The sequence below is a fragment of the Akebia trifoliata genome, chromosome 2 (genome assembly GCF_017979445.1).
Source record: "Akebia trifoliata isolate Shusen 1 chromosome 2, ASM1797944v1, whole genome shotgun sequence".
NCBI lineage: Eukaryota > Viridiplantae > Streptophyta > Magnoliopsida > Ranunculales > Lardizabalaceae > Akebia > Akebia trifoliata.
In genome coordinates this window covers 16,049,726-16,065,220 of record NC_141376.1, presented here as the reverse complement: position 1 = coordinate 16,065,220, position 15,495 = coordinate 16,049,726, and the positions used below count along the sequence as shown (strand labels likewise).

Sequence of the window (15,495 nt, the reverse complement as noted above, 5' to 3'; positions counted from 1 at the left end):
CTAGTAGGTTGCCCCGGCATTTCTCAAGCCGAACGGCATAACTTTAAAACAGAACAGCCCTTGCTCGGTGATAAATGATGTTCGTTCCTGGTCTTCCACTGCTAGGGGGATCTGGTTATACCCCGAATATCCGTCCATGAACGACATTCTCTCATGTCCAGCAGTGGCATCGACCAACCTATCAATCTTTGGCAGCGGGAAGCTATCCTTTGGGCACGCCTTATTCAGGTTCGTGAAGTCGATGCACACTCTCACCCTCCCATCCTTCTTCGGTACTGCCACTATGTTCGCTATCCATTCCGGGTACTCTACCTCCCTGATAAACCCGGCCTTCAAAAGCTTTTCGATTTTCTCATTCACCCCCTGCCTGAGGCGCGGCGACAGCCTCCGTGGCTTCTGCCTAATAGGTCGGAAGCTTTCATCAACATTTAATCTATGACACGCCACCAACGGGTCTATCCCAGGCATGTCCCCTAATGACCATGCGAATACATCCTTGTTTGCCCTCAGAAGTTGGAGTAGTGCTGCCCTCTCCTCCCGCAACATCGTGGTACCAACACTAACTATATGTCCTCCATCGCCGCCAAGGTCCACGGCTTCGACTTCCTCAACTGTTACCCGCTGCTCGCGCAGCTGCTGCTTCTGTAACTGCTACGAAGATTCATTAACAGTTGGAGGCACCTTTCTCTTCTTCAGGGGGACAGCCTCGGGGCCTCGGTCTTGCTTCAAGGCCAGGTGAAAACACCTCTGCGCCATCTCCTGATCTCCCCTGATTTCCATTATTCCTTCCTTACCCGGGAAACGAATAACTTGATGATAGGTTGACGGGACTGCTCTCATCTCGTGTATCCATCTCCGACCCAAGATCGCGTTATAGGCCGAGTCTGCATCTATTACCACGAATCTTGTCATTACCACTTTAGACCCTGCAGAGATCAAGAGTGTGATCTTTCCTACCGAACTGCTAGCGGCACCGTTGAACCCATAGACGAGGGTCGGCGTTGGCTCCAAACTACCTGAAATCCCCATTCTCTTAGCCGCGCTTAGGAATAGAATGTCCACCGCGCTTCCCGAATCCACGAGTATTCTACGGAGCTCGACGTTTCCCACCGGGAGTGCGATTACTAATGCGTCCTGATGGGGCCCTGCCATCCCCCTTAGGTCACTCTCTGTGAATACGATTGTCCGGGGATCTGCTCCGTGGTTCGTCGTTCCAACTGCCCGTACTCCTGATGCCACATCGTTAACCCCGACCATATGTCGGATCTTTTTTACCTTCTCTCGAATCTCCTGTCTAGACGGCACTTCGGTCCCTAATAATCCTGTGATGGTATGAACTATCCTGCGCTCTTCCGTCTCCCGACGCCCTCCTTTAGTTGGCCTTCTTTGCTCGGGCTTTCGCTCGGCTCTCTCGGTAGTCTCCCCTCTTCTCCTTCCTCCCGCGGAGACATAACCTTTTAGCTTCCCTGCTTCGATCATATCCTGGATGATATGGCGCAGCCTGTAACAGTCCTCAGTAGGGTGGTCCTCGACCTCATGATACTCGCAGAATGGTTTCCCGGGTTTCCCCTTATACCCCCGTGGCGGCTGGACGAAGCCGGGCTCCCCCCTTATGTGCCTCAGTATCATGGATAGTTTTTCGTTGAGCGGGGTATACGTCCGGCCTCTCTTCCACCATGACTGCTCGTTCGAATCTCTCCGCCTTTTCTTGCTTCCTTCCACCCCGGGGTGGGTCGGTACCTTTGAAGCGTCTATTCCTCCTTCGCTGTTAGCCACTGTCTGGGTGCTGCGCCTTCTGCCCTTCACAGATTCTTCCACCAGGATGTACTTTTCCACCTTCGCGTACAAATCTTCTAGATGAGTAGGATCAGACTTGATCAAGGACTCATGCAACCGTGTTCCCGGGATCACCGCAGCGATGCACGCCGCGCATGCTGTGGCCTCGTCCATGCCTTCTACATCCAGGGCTCTCGTTCGAAAACGGGTTACGAACGACCTAATACTCTCCCCAGGCTCCTGTCGAAGGTTAAATAGAGTGTTAACTCCAACCTTCTTCCTTCGCAGGTGCACGAACTGCCCAACGAACGTTTCTTCCAGCTCGGAAAAGTTCGTAATGGACCCAGCTGGTAAGGCCTGGAACCACATCATGGCCCCAAGCCTCAAGGTTGACGGAAACAGCTTGCAGAGCAACGGATCATCATTTTGGTACAGCACCATTTGGCTTCTGTAGTGCAGTATATGGTCCATGGGATTTCGCGTCCCGTCATAAGTTTCAAACTTTGGCATGTGGAACGACCTGGGTGGTTCTGACTTCATTATCGCCGGCGAGAATGGTGTCCCTTTGAGTTCCCGAATTGCGTTCCTTACCTTTTGTGCGGGGTCCTTTCCGCGGGCGAATTCCTCATCCCTTCTTCTGAGCATTTCCTCCACTTCCCTCCTTGTCATCGTTTCTTTAACTTCGGAGCTTCCTTGCTGCGTTTTTATTGCTGCTGAATCTTCAGTCCAATCTACCTCCGTTCTTGCCGTTCGAACAGGATGATCGCTACTTTGCCCTGCACCCAAGCCTTCCTCGGTCTCCGCACGCTCACCTAGCCTTTGCCTGAGCTCTTCGTTTTCCCTCCTTATAGTCAATATCTCATCATTTTGTTTATCTAACCCCCTGCGCATTTCCTCCCTCATCTCTGTGAGTAAGTTGTACATTGCAAGCATTGGGTCCGGCGCGTTTGGGGGTGAGTCTGCTGGTAGTGGATTTGATGGCTCTCCACGATTTTCGCCTCTAGCTCTTCCCATCTTGGTCGTTTTTCTCCTTGTAAGTTTCCCACGGACGGTGCCAAATTGTAGATGCACGAAATGGCTCTACACTTTCCTTCTCTTTAAGCTCGGGGGACCTGCAAAACAGCCCACTCCGACGATCAAGTTAGCCAAATTGATCAGTGTAATGTGTTTAGAGAAGGAGAATTCGAACCTCTTTTACTCGTAGTTTTCTTCCTTATATAGGCGTTCAACTTGATCGTTTTCTACGCCACCCCTTGAGGTGACTTGAGGTAGTTAGCTTACTCCCTGACATGTCAGCTGCAGGAGTTGTTGCAACTGCCCTATCACTTCTGAGAAAGTCAAAGTTGGTCTGACATGACGTGGGTTGTTAGAACTGGCTGTCTATTGCAGGCTCATCTGTCAGACCTGTCATACCGACCTACGAGCTGATGGCACAACTCCGAGCTTTGAATACATGCATTCGTCGGGGTTAATAAACCGAACAAGAGTCGTGGTTTGTCCGACCTCAAAATCATTATCCTTGGCCCTTTATCCGAGCCACGTGTCCGTGCTCAAGAATTTCCCCCCACATATATATATAGGACAGCGTTATTACGACCCCCATTACGACCCCCTTTGCGACTCACCGTTTGTCTTATATGGGCAAAAATGTTTGGAATGGGCTGATTTTTTGTGAGGATGATCTCTGTGATGAGGGGATCATCCTGGCAAAAAATCATCCCATTCCAAAACTTCTAACCCCATCAAAATTGATTTACAAAAATTGGACGGTCTGTAATTTTTTAACAAAAATCAGACGGTCTAGAAGTTTTGGAATGGGATGAATTTTTGCCAGGATGATCTCCTCACCATAGAGATCATCCTCACAAAAAATCAGCCAATTCCAAACATTTTTGCCCATATAAGACAAAACGGTGTGTCGCAAAGGGGGTCGTAATGAGGGTCGCAGGAACGCGACCCATATATATATATATATAAACGATGCAAATCCAAGAAAACGCAGATAGAAAATGGGACAAAATAGTATAAATCGAAAAATGGGCATTGGAGAAGACGTACCAGAGCAACCAAGGGAGTGGAAGAGAGTGAGTGGAGGATGTGCAAAGAGTGAGTGTTCTGGAAGTGTTGGATGAAATACCCCACAAAGAGACTGTGATCTATCTCAAAGCGATTTACCCCCAGTTGCTTTGTCTAGCCCCTGCTTACCCCCATACCCCCGTTGCTTGGGCGTCTCTGTAGAAAGGAACTCAACTCAAAACGAATCGAAAACAACTACTTACTACTTTTCATACTCACCATTTTGAATGCTACACTTAAGGGTATACCAATGCTTCAAGGGAATTGCACCTACACTTGTTAGAGATATCGAGCGTCAACAATATATAGGGCTTGTTGCTATGGCATAGAGAAGCCAAGATGGATAAAAACCAAGGATTTTTTTGAAGAAATCTTTTCAAATTCAAAGCTGACATGGTGGGCATATGGAGACAACGAATACAAAGCGGATCCATTGTTTGAAATGAAGAATAAAGTGAATGGGGGATATAAATAGATGTGCATCTATTGCATAACTACCCTCAAGTATTTGATAGGGATGCCTTCATACGCCATGAAAGTACAAATGAGAGAAATGGACAACTCAGCAACTCATGTGGTCTAAAATCCCATAAGAGTATCTATGCAGTTGATGTACGAGCAAAGAAGTCCCTTGTACATGGCCAAGGGCAAAGTATGCATTTACTGCGACAATAAAGAAGCGGTATTTTAATATCCTAGAGATTAAAAGTAAAGGGGCCAAAAAGCTACAATGAAGGTTCATAATTGAGTAACAAGAGTCTTAAATATAGGTTAAAATAAATATAAGATGAAAAATGGTTTAGGCTAATTCCGTTCTAAACTCTTATTACCTGATTGACTGCACTAGGTAGTGATGACCCAAAACACCAGTTAAAAAAAGTTTAAGATGAAACAACATGCCAATGTCTTTTAGATACAGTGATCTAAACGTCATAGGTGAATTCTCCATCTTTGAATTTTGAAAGAAACGCAAATTGGGAGAACATAAACTGCATTGTTCATACAATGAGGTAGAAAGAGAATTAGTGAGAGCTCAGATACTATTTCAACATTAAAGGCTCTAGGGTTTGAAAAAAGAAAAGCCTAAATTGATAAAATTGGTAAAATAAAACACACTCACGTTATTTACACAGGGAATGATGAGATAGCCTCAAAAGATAAAGATAATATCGAAAGACGACAAGACACAGACAATACTTCTAGTGGGACATGATTGACCCAAACCCCCATATAGTATTCTACAAATATGCTCAAAACCTTGCTTTCTACTAAAATACCTTTGTGCTCCAATCAGATGAACAACCTCATGAGACATGGAAGAAGAAGTTTTAGATGGTCTGGGTCAAGAACAAATCGGTATTGATGAAGACAACAACGTGATGATCCAGGAGACTAAACTAGTAAGAATTAATATGTATGATAGATAGAAAGGAAACTTTGATATGTTGAATCCTAACCTAAAAATTGTTGAACCGGTTCAGAAGACTCTACAAAATCAACCTTAGATTGTCCCGGAGAGTCCCTTGAGTATTGGTGTAAATTTGACAGAATTTTCCCTTCACAACTTCATCTCTACCTTTCTCTTTCCAATCCCCCTATTTATAGGCTCATAGGGGGAATTAGTTCAAAAAAATTACAAAAAAAGGTTTAAAAATAGAAAACAGCTTCTCTTGATCGTCTTAGCATGGAGCGATCAAAAATTGCATTGTGATTTGTTTGTGCAACTTGCCTTGGAAATTTTCTCAAATTTGGCTCTACGGCCTTTCTAATTTGCTTGTACATCCTTCAATGACCAAAATTGTGTCTATTTTTAGACACAAAACTTTGTAGGCCAAGAACATTATATATGCAACAAACGGCTGGTGCATTATCATATGTGTGACAGCTAACTACAATTCAGACCATCAATTGGGGTAATGGAACTCCATGCGCTGTCAAACATGTGCTGCTTGAGATCAAGTTGCTCTGCATCATGTACTTCTCATCTATAAATTATGTTCATGTTTTAAGGGAGGCCACTAGGGATGCTATCTTGTTGGCAGGTCTTTGTAGATGTGTTGTTGACCTTAACCACAGTCAGAATGGCAATGATCACTTGGTTGGAAGGAAAAACCTTTGAAGTGGGTAGGCCATTTCAAAATTTTGAAGGAACCCTTTCCATTGGATTACATGTGGATTTCTAGGGAGGTATTGCAAATGTAAGGGTGTGAAATAAATTCAAAACACCACATATCTTGTAACGAGGAGGGTTAAAATTTTCAAAGCGGCATGCCCGCTTCAGAATATCCATGAGCATTGGGATGGTCATCCAAATGTAGTCTTTTGTTCTGGTTGGGGTTTGTCAAGCCTGGTTCACCATTAAAAATACTCTCATTTTCTTGTGCAATGGTAATTTTGTAAATATATATAAAAAGGGTGGTGTTCGGAGGCCCAAAAGAGAGGCAAACATTGTGCCAAACATTTGTTCAATGTATGGGTTAGAGGTTTCGGAATGGGCTGATTTTTTGTGAGGATTATCTCTATGATGAGGAGATCATCCTCACTAAAAATCAGCCCATTCTAAAGTTTCTAACCTCATCAAAAGTGGTTTATAAAAATTGGATGGTCCGCGATTCTTCAACTTGTAAACTAGGGTTATAAGTTTCGAAATGAGTTGAGTGTTGGTGAGGATGATCTCTTCACCATAGAGACTATCCTCACAGAAAATCAGCCCATTCTAAAACCTCTAAACCCTATTTTAAAAAATATTTGGCACAATGTTTGGCTCTCTTTAGAGCCTCCAAATATATCCCATATAAAAAATAAAAATAAAAAAATTCCAAAGAAAATATCAATTTTTTTGGGTGATTTTGACATGCCCCCTACTTTTTGATGAATATTAGAGATACCCCCCGATCCCCATCCCTATTTTCAAATTGATGTCTTAGATCCCTTGACTGTCATCCTTAATGAGGGACTAATTAAGCCATGACCTTGACAAGTAGTTATTCTATCAAAGCGTGATCTGTTGTTGGTCTCTCGTTAAGGTTGTCCTAATATTCATCAAAAAGTAGGGGGGTATGTCAAAATCACCCTCTCTTTTTGACGTACACCATGCTTTGGGTGAGACTAACCCCATGGTCACACGCAACGCCCCTTCGGAAAGTCCTACGTGCAACTGGTTGAGTTGAGAGTCAACTAGACCCTAGAGGCATGATGTGAAAAAAAGCCCAAATTTGAGGGTCTTGGGCCGTCAAATTTCATAAAATTCGACGGACCAAAAGGTTGAATTGGCATCGAATTTTTCATTGTCAAAATTTTTTTTTTTTTTTATAGGTCGAAACTATCAAATTAATGAAGGATGAGAGAAATTCGATAGTTCTAAGCCGTCAAATCTGGGAACATCAAGAATTTTGACGGTCTTAGACCGTCAATTTTTTATGTCGAATTTTCCAATTTTCACGTAGTGAGGGTGGCCCCCAAGAAATTCATAGCTTTGTGGGGTTTCAAACACTAAACCTACCTTCTTGTGAAACTTATCAAGGCTCGGCTTGCCACTAGGCCAACCCCTTGGGGTTCCTAAGAATATCATTGCGCAATGCAATTGATACCCTTAATATTCCTAGGTCTTTTAATAAATGTAAATCTAAACAAATTGACTACTTTTATGTTCAATCATCGGTTATAAGGAAAAAAAAAAAAAACAAAAATTGCTAAAGTGTGTATAGAAAGACATACTCGATCCGCTCACTATATCTAAAACCATCAGTAACGAGTTGAGATTTGAGAGGCATTGGCTCGTCCAAGACCACATAACTCGTCCCATATCCCAGTCATCTCGGTGTCTGTGGGTACAGTAAGGAGACTAGACAGAAAAACCGGTTTTGAAAACCATGCTCTATACTGCTCTCCAGATGACAACATCTTTGATCTCTTGTCAGAGACAGTAATATCCCTCCCCCTTATAAATGAAGAAATATTTACAACTAGTTGTTTAAGTGTCCCTTGCACCTCAATAGGCCAATAGAGATAAATAGACAGAAAGGGAAGTAAAAAAAATGGGTAGCTTAGGAGAAGAAGAACTGTTTAAGATGGTCCATGATTTTATTGAATCAGAATCATCATCATCCATCTCCTCTCATTCCTCACAACTTATCCCTTTAAATCATCAACCCACTTACCTCATATTACAGGTTTGTTCTTGATGTATTTAGCTTTTAATATCAACAAACATAAAGATTAATTTGATTAGTTTTTTGTGTGTTTAATTAAATATTTTTATTTATTTATGTGGTTTTAGGGAATTCTTGGGAGTGTTTCAGATATTGAGATGTTGATTCTTGAAAAGGTCTTGAAGTACTTGAACAATTTGATGACTGAAAAGAATATAGCTTCATTAAAGAAGTGGCTTGTGATGTGCTTGAGAATTGAGGGGTTTGATGCTTCTATATGTAAAACTTCTTGGAGTACTACCTTGGATTGTCCAGGAGGTGATGATTCTCTCTCTCTCTCTCTCTCAATTTTGATCTTATATTGCCAAACCAACTTTTTATTACAATACCTCAATCATAAATTAAATCCGGTTTCTTAGATAGGATAACCCTTCTTTGTTATTCTTATGACCACTATCACAATTTGAATATTTTCAAAATTCACTAAATAAGGGATTAATCAATTGAAGAATTTATTGCCAATTTGCACGGAAAACCCCTTTCAACCTGAAGATTTTATCTTCTACAACATTCAAATCTTAAGAAAAAAATAGGAATTTCAATGATAATTGAAGTTAACGAATTTTTTGAAGAAACCCAAAAACATCAGTTGTATAATTCCTAAAATCTTTCCGAAATTTCCCCAGATTTATTTGAATTAAATCAAACTGACTCCCACCAAAATTACTGAATCCGAGCTTTGTTACTATGATTCCGACTAATACATGTGTATATCCTTTGCTACCCTTTTTGTTTTTTTGGGTGAATTATCATTTGCACATTGATACGAGAAAATTCCAATTCCAATAAACTGTCCATTTTAATTTTCAAAAAATATTTCTAGTGAATTCCTCACTTTTACTATCAGCGATGTCATTATGAACTTACTTCTTAAAAAACAAAAAAGACTGGTTCTTTAATTTCGGAAAAATACATAGTTGTTTTAGTAATTTCTTCTTATATATATCCTAATATAATTTTTTTTTTTTTAAAGTACAGGTGATTATGAATATATAGATGTTACAATGGTGGATAAAAATGGTGGTTCAATGAAGTTGATATTAGACATAGATTTCAAGTCTCAGTTTCAATTAGCAAGGCCTTCGTCAACCTACACACAGCTCTCAAACATTCTTCCTTCTATCTTTGTTGGGTGTGAAGAAAAGCTAATCAAAGTAATCTCTCTCCTCTGCTCAGCTGCTAAACAGTCATTCTTAGAGAGAGGTCTCCACATTCCTCCATGGAGAAGAACCAATTACATGATGTCCAAGTGGATCTCAATCACTCCTGCTAAATCTAGCAAAGAAGTTAGTGAAGCACAAAATAAGGAATATAGTTCCTCCAAATTTAGTAGATGGGCTCCTCCAAAGATTAATAATACAAAGAGGAGAGATTTAGGTGGTGGGTCTGGCTTGAGTAGCCAATTTTCCAATATGGGTGTAAACTGCTGCTAAATTTAGCTGAGAAAATAGTGTATTATATTCTTTTGCAAGAAATTATGACACACCAACTTTTACTAACGCCACACCAACTGTGTCCAATTCTTTTGATTTACATAGGAATTGCTGTGGCATTAGTAAAATTTGGTTTGGCAATAGCAGCTCTCTTTTTTTTTTTTTTTTTAACAGTACTCTACTTTTGTCTTGAGGCATGGGCTAATAAGGAATAACAGCCTTTTAATTTTAATTTTTTGTTTTTCAATGTTTGCAACTACAATTTGATAAATAAAAAATAAAAATAAAAAGAATAAATAACAAAGAATTACTATTTCCAAAGACCAATATATGGAGCCATGGAGGAAAATATGGGTCATGTTTTTTTTTTTTTAAAATCTCAATGAAAAATTATATTTTGAAAAAAAAAAAAAAAAAAAACCTTTCCATCTTAAGCCAAGATTTTTTAAATGGGCGGCTAGAGAAATTTTAATCTTATTCATAAGTAAAATTGATCTTTTTTAAGTTATTTTTTTCTTGTTTGAAAGTCTAAAGATTGTGCTATTTAACTTTCTTAATCAAAGAAACGGATTTTCCACTTTTTTTTAGGAGTGCGTTTTTGGAGATGCATGCTATTGATGAATTTCATGGGATATTTTCACTATAAAAAAGTTCAAACTCGATTAAATCTTTTAACGCCTTTTTTTGTTATGATGAGAAACACTTTCCTTATTAAATTAATAAGATTTCAAACGTTATTAAAGATTGCTGTGCTCAAATTTATTACCAAATTGAAAATCCAAAAGCACAGTCATCTTTTGTGGACTTGATCCATTATGATTTCGCCTTGAAAAGATTTCACTTTTGGCATGAGATGTGCTTGAATCTCCTCCTTCCACTTATTAATCATTAACAGATTTATCGTGAAAATACCTCATCTTTTGAATCAATGCTATTGTCATATGATGGATAGAGACAAACGTACGTCATCACTGAAAACATGGGTATCTGAAGGATTATTTATAAAAAATGAAGAAAGAAGCAAAGAGCAGATAGAATCATTAAAAGAAACAAAATTACATAACTAACACCTGAAAAAGAAATTAAAATAAACAAAACACTCTCTCAGAACCAATCTTCAATCTTCAATCTTCAATCACTCCGCAATAGTAAAAGAATCTTCCTTTTGCAACCATTGGTTTAGGTTCTGCCAAGAAAACGAGGAAGAACAAAAAATTTTAGAAAAGTAAATAAGTGTGTTAAAAAGAAAAAGAGATCAATTTGAATAATTCTGTATATTACTTTTTGTGTTCTGTTTTACAGAATATATAAGTTTACAATGAATCTAATAATGAAAATATAAGAAAAATATGCTATTATAACAGATGCATAAAATAAGAAATTCATGATCTTGTGCAATCCATAATTATGTGAATGGAAAGAGATGATTCTATCAATATTGCCTAAAATAAGAAATTCCTGATCTTGTGCAATCCATAATTATGGGAAGAGATGATTCTGTCAATACTCCTCCTCAAGTTGGTGCATGAAGATCTGTAATGCCCAACTTGCATGAGAAATGATGGAAAAGATCATGGCCTAAAGCTTTGGTGAAGATATCTGCAATTTGCTCATGTGAAGAAGTGTGAATTGCTTTGAGGAGGCCTAAGCGAATTTTATCGCGAATGATGTGACAATCGATCTCAATGTGTTTAGTGCATTCATGGAACACTGGATTGTGAGCAATGTGAAGTGCAGACTGATTATCACAGTAGAGATAGAAAGGCTCGGGATGAGGGATACCAAGATCAGTGAGAAGTTCTTTTAGTCAGGTGAGCTCACAGGTGGTGATAGTCATGGCGCGATATTCAACTTCAACGGAAGAACGAGCAGCGGTAGTCTGTTTTTTTGTACGCCACGAGATCGGACTAGTACCGAGCTGGATGAAGTAACTTGTGGTGGAACGACGGGTGGTGGGGCAATTGGCCCAATCAGAATCTGTATAAGCTGTAACCTGAGTAGTGTTGGAAGAGGAGAAAAAAATGCCTTGGCCAGGGGTTCCTTTAATGTAACGGAGAACACGTGTAGCAGCAGTCATATGAGGAACACGAGGAGCATGCATAAACTGACTAAGAATGTTGACGGCATAAACAATGTCGGGTCGACTGATGGTCAAGTAAATGAGACGACCAACTAGACGACGATAAATGCTAGGATCAGGAAGTAAAGATCCATCTTCATTGGAAAGCTTCAAATGTTGTTCCATCGGAAAAGAGGCGATCCAGGCACCAAGTTGACCACTGTCAAAAAGCATATCAAGAGCATCTTTTCGCTGATTCAAGAAAATACCTATAGAAGAACGTGCAACTTCGAGGCCAAGAAAGAACTTCAGAGAGCCAAGATCCTTGGTTTTGAAGTGAGTGGAGAGATGATTCTTGAAAAACTCAATTTGGGAAAGAGCATTGCCAACAACTAAGATGTCGTCAACATATACAAGAACAATAGTGATGCTTGTGTGAGTAACAAGAGTGAATAAGGAGTGATCAGCCTGAGATTGACGAAAACCCATATCAACAAGCACAATAGTTAGTTTGAAAAACCAGGTGCGGGAGGCTTGTTTGAGACCATATAAGGATTTTCTGAGTCGACAAACACGAGTCTCCCCCTGAGTGCAATAGCCAGGAGGTGGGTTCATATAGACTTCTTCATTAAGATCGTTGTGCAAGAAGGCATTATTGACATCAAGCTGATAAATGATCCAATTTTTTGTAGCAACAATGGCCAATAAGCAGCGGACAGTGGTCATTTTGGCTACTAGAGCAAAAGTCTCATGATAGTCAAGTCCTTCAACTTGAGTGTAGCCCTTGGCAACCAATCAGGCTTTGTATCTCTCAATGGATTCATTAGCTTTGAGTTTGATTTTGAAAACCCATTTACAGCCAATGGGTTTCTTACCAAGTGGAAGATGGTCAAGAGTCCAAGTGGAATTAGCTTCTAGAGCCTGGAGCTCGGTGGACATTGCCTCGCGCCAATGAGGATATTTAAGAGCATCAGAATAACATGAGGGTTCAACACAAGAGGTGAGAGCATTTAAATAAGTAATAGGTAAGGGAGAAAAACGAGAATATGAAAGAAAAGCATATAAAGGATGAGCAGTACCTGAAGCCGTTGTAGTGGGTGAAGACGCTGTGGGCTCTATATGTAAGGTAGGGCATATATAGTCATGGAGATAGGGAGGCCGTGTAGTATGGCGGCGGGGACGAGATATAGGTGGAGGTGAAGATGAGGGGGTTGGATTTTGAGGAGAGGGTTTAGAGGTGTTTGAGAAGTAGGTAAAATGAGTTCAGGAACGAGAAGAGGAATGATTGGAGATGAAGAAGGTGAGGAGGAGGTGTCAAAAATATCCTGAAAAGGGAATTGTTGTTCATGGAAGGTAACATCACGAGAATAATAAATGGACCGTGTATCAAGATTGTAGAGTTTGTATGCTTTGTGAGTGCTAGGGTAGTCGAGAAAAACACATTTAGTAGCATGAGGAGAAAATTTATCACGGTGAGCACGAAGAGTTTGTGCATAACAGAGGCACTCGAACACACGAAGATGATTGTAATTGGGTATTTTGTTAAAGAGAACCTCAAAGGGTGATTTATTTTGAAGAGTACGACTGGGAGTGCGATTGATGAGGTATGCAGCAATGAGAATACAATCACCCCAAAAAGGAAGGGGTAAGTGTGCTTGAAAACAAAGACTGCGAACAACATTAAGAAGGTGCCGGTGTTTACGCTCCGCAACACCATTTTGTTGAGGAGTTTCAACACAGGTACGTTCGTGAATAATTCCGTGGTCAAGAAGATAAGTTTGAAATTGATGAGAGAGAAATTCTTGTCCATTATCAGTTCTAATGATTTTAACATTGGTGTTAAATTGATTTTGGACAAGAGCAAAAAAATGCATTAAATATATCCAAGTTGTGCGGGAAAAATCATCCACTATTGTATGGAAATAATGTGCTCCAGATAAGGAAGATGTATGATATCCACCCCAAATATCACAAAAAATTCGATTAAAAGCAAAAAACACTTTTATTAGCAAATTTGGAAAGGGAAATCTTGTGTACTTAGAATGAGCACAAACATCACAATCAGAAAGAATACAAGGGGAATCTAAAACATTAGGAATAATAAAACTGGAGGGATGACCTAGCCGTTGATGCCATAGAGTCTTATTAGCAGTGGATTGAGCAGTAAAAATCATAGGGGTTTCAGGACGGTACACGTAGAGCCCATTGTAGAGTTCACCCGCTCCAATCGGCTTCATCGATTGTGGGTCCTGAAATAAGCAATTATTAGAAGAGAAAGTAATAATGCAAGAGTTGTGAAGGGCAATTTGGAAAACAGATAATAAATTGAAGGTTAAAAGAGGAACAAAATAAACTTGAGTAAAGGTTAGAAATGGAGATAGAACACATGTGCCAAGACCCTCGACAGGAATATCCTGACCTGTGGGAAGTCGAATGGAGTGGGGTGCTGCTAGAGGTTGGAAATCGGTGAAAACTTCCTTGTGGTGGCAGATATGATGGCTCGCACCACTGTCTACCACCTAATGGAGGTGTCGATTGAGAGGAAAATCAAGGTTAGGGGAGAAGAGATTACCAATGAAGTTAATAGAGGACTCAATTGGAGAGGAAGATGGCGCGAGCAAACTAAGAAGCTTCTGATAGAGTTCCGGTGACAAGTCAGGTACCGGACTTGAGTCCGATGGTGCAGCGGCGATCTGGTTTATGCTGGATGGGGGCTAGCCGAGAATGGATGGTTGGGTCTTGGATCGCGGGTTGTGACCAAGTAGATAATCCACAAGAGTCCAACAACGATCTCGGGTGTGTCCGTCTTTGCCGCAAGCAGTGCACTTGAAGGAGGGTTTTGGGCGTCCACCAGATTGGACTGCCATGGCCATGGTTTCATATGAAGATGGTCGAATATTGAGCAGCCTTTGTTGCTCTTCTTGAAACAAAATAGAGAAGGCTTTGCTTATGGGTGGGAGTGGATCCATAGCTAAGATTTGAGTGCGGAGGGAGGCGAAGGAATCGTTGAGGCCGAGGAGGAAGTGGAACACCTGTTCATCATCAGCTTGCTGCTTTAAAGTTTTGAGATCAGTGCTCTGTTGGAGATGACTGAGTTCATCCCAAATTTGTTTGATTTGGTTGTAGTAATCATGGACAGAACTTGTGGTTTGGTGTAGGGAAAAGAGAGTCCGTTTGAGTTGGTAAATTCTGGCATTATTGCCATGACAAAATCGAGAGGAAAGATCAACCCAAACATCACGTGGGTTGGTATGATATTCAAGAGAATTGGCAAGAGAGGGACTGATTGAATTGAGAATCCAGGTAAGAACCATATCCTTCGTTTGGTTCCATTGGGTGTATTCGGGTGTGTTAGGTTCAGGGGGTTTGAGGGTACCATCAACAAAACTAAGTTTATTTTTGGCATTGAGGGCTCGGGTCATGGCTTTTTGCCATTTGGGATAGTTGTCGCCGGTTAGAAGTCCATTGACAAGAGTTAAGCTTGGTGAATCTGAGGGATGAAGAAGATAAGGGGAAGGAAGGGAAGGGAGAGTTGGGTTGGAAGATTCAGCCATAGAGTTGCAAGATCTTGTTCTAGTCTGATACCATGTTAGAAAGAAAAAGATATCGATTTGAATAATTCTGTATATTACTTTTTGTGTTCTGTTTTACAGAATATATAAGTTTACAATGAAACCAATAATGGAAATATAAGAAAAATATGCTATTATAACAAATGCATAAAATAAGAAAATCCTGATCTTGTGTAATCCATAATTATGTGAATGGAAAGAGATGATTCTGTCAATATTGCCTAAAATAAGAAATTCCTGATCTTGTGCAATCCATAATTATGGGAAGAGATGATTCTGTCAATAAAGTGTGTGTAAGAGAGAGAGAGAGAGATCAACGATGGGTGATTGCAGGTAGTTTAGTTGTTTTCAAGCAGTTTTAGTGTAAT

The 15,495-nt window shown here is 40.4% G+C and overlaps 3 protein-coding genes across 3 annotated transcripts; 1 reads left to right on the top strand and 2 right to left on the bottom strand.

Moving 5' to 3' along the window:
* Positions 1 to 2,790, bottom strand: LOC147409787 (uncharacterized). Its single transcript, XM_086432010.1, has 2 exons — positions 703 to 2,790; positions 1 to 648 (listed from the first exon to the last, which is right to left on the bottom strand). The coding sequence occupies exons 1-2, from the start codon at positions 2,788 to 2,790 to the stop codon at positions 1 to 3; spliced, it is 2,736 nt and encodes a 911-aa protein (XP_086288136.1).
* A 4,963-nt stretch (positions 2,791 to 7,753) lies between these two features.
* Positions 7,754 to 9,719, top strand: LOC147409786 (uncharacterized). Its single transcript, XM_086431852.1, has 3 exons — positions 7,754 to 8,024; positions 8,132 to 8,321; positions 9,042 to 9,719. The coding sequence occupies exons 1-3, from the start codon at positions 7,890 to 7,892 to the stop codon at positions 9,494 to 9,496; spliced, it is 780 nt and encodes a 259-aa protein (XP_086287978.1). The 5' UTR covers positions 7,754 to 7,889; the 3' UTR covers positions 9,497 to 9,719.
* Positions 9,720 to 14,269: 4,550 nt separating this feature from the next.
* LOC147409785 (uncharacterized) lies at positions 14,270 to 15,109 on the bottom strand. The gene has a single exon (XM_086432009.1). The coding sequence runs from the start codon at positions 15,107 to 15,109 to the stop codon at positions 14,270 to 14,272; it is 840 nt and encodes a 279-aa protein (XP_086288135.1).
* Between the last annotated feature and the right edge of the window lie 386 nt (positions 15,110 to 15,495).

Coding starts and splice junctions, on each gene's coding strand:
- LOC147409786 (XM_086431852.1), top strand. CDS start 7,890: ATGGGTAGCTTAGGAGAAGAAGAACTGTTTAAGATGGTCCATGATTTT. Junction 8,025..8,131: donor CCACTTACCTCATATTACAG/GTTTGTTCTTGA, acceptor ATGTGGTTTTAG/GGAATTCTTGGGAGTGTTTC. Junction 8,322..9,041: donor TACCTTGGATTGTCCAGGAG/GTGATGATTCTC, acceptor TTTAAAGTACAG/GTGATTATGAATATATAGAT.
- LOC147409787 (XM_086432010.1), bottom strand. CDS start 2,790: ATGGGAAGAGCTAGAGGCGAAAATCGTGGAGAGCCATCAAATCCACTA. Junction 649..702: donor AAGACCGAGGCCCCGAGGCT/GTCCCCCTGAAG, acceptor TCTTCGTAGCAG/TTACAGAAGCAGCAGCTGCG.
- LOC147409785 (XM_086432009.1), bottom strand. CDS start 15,109: ATGGCTGAATCTTCCAACCCAACTCTCCCTTCCCTTCCTTCCCCTTAT.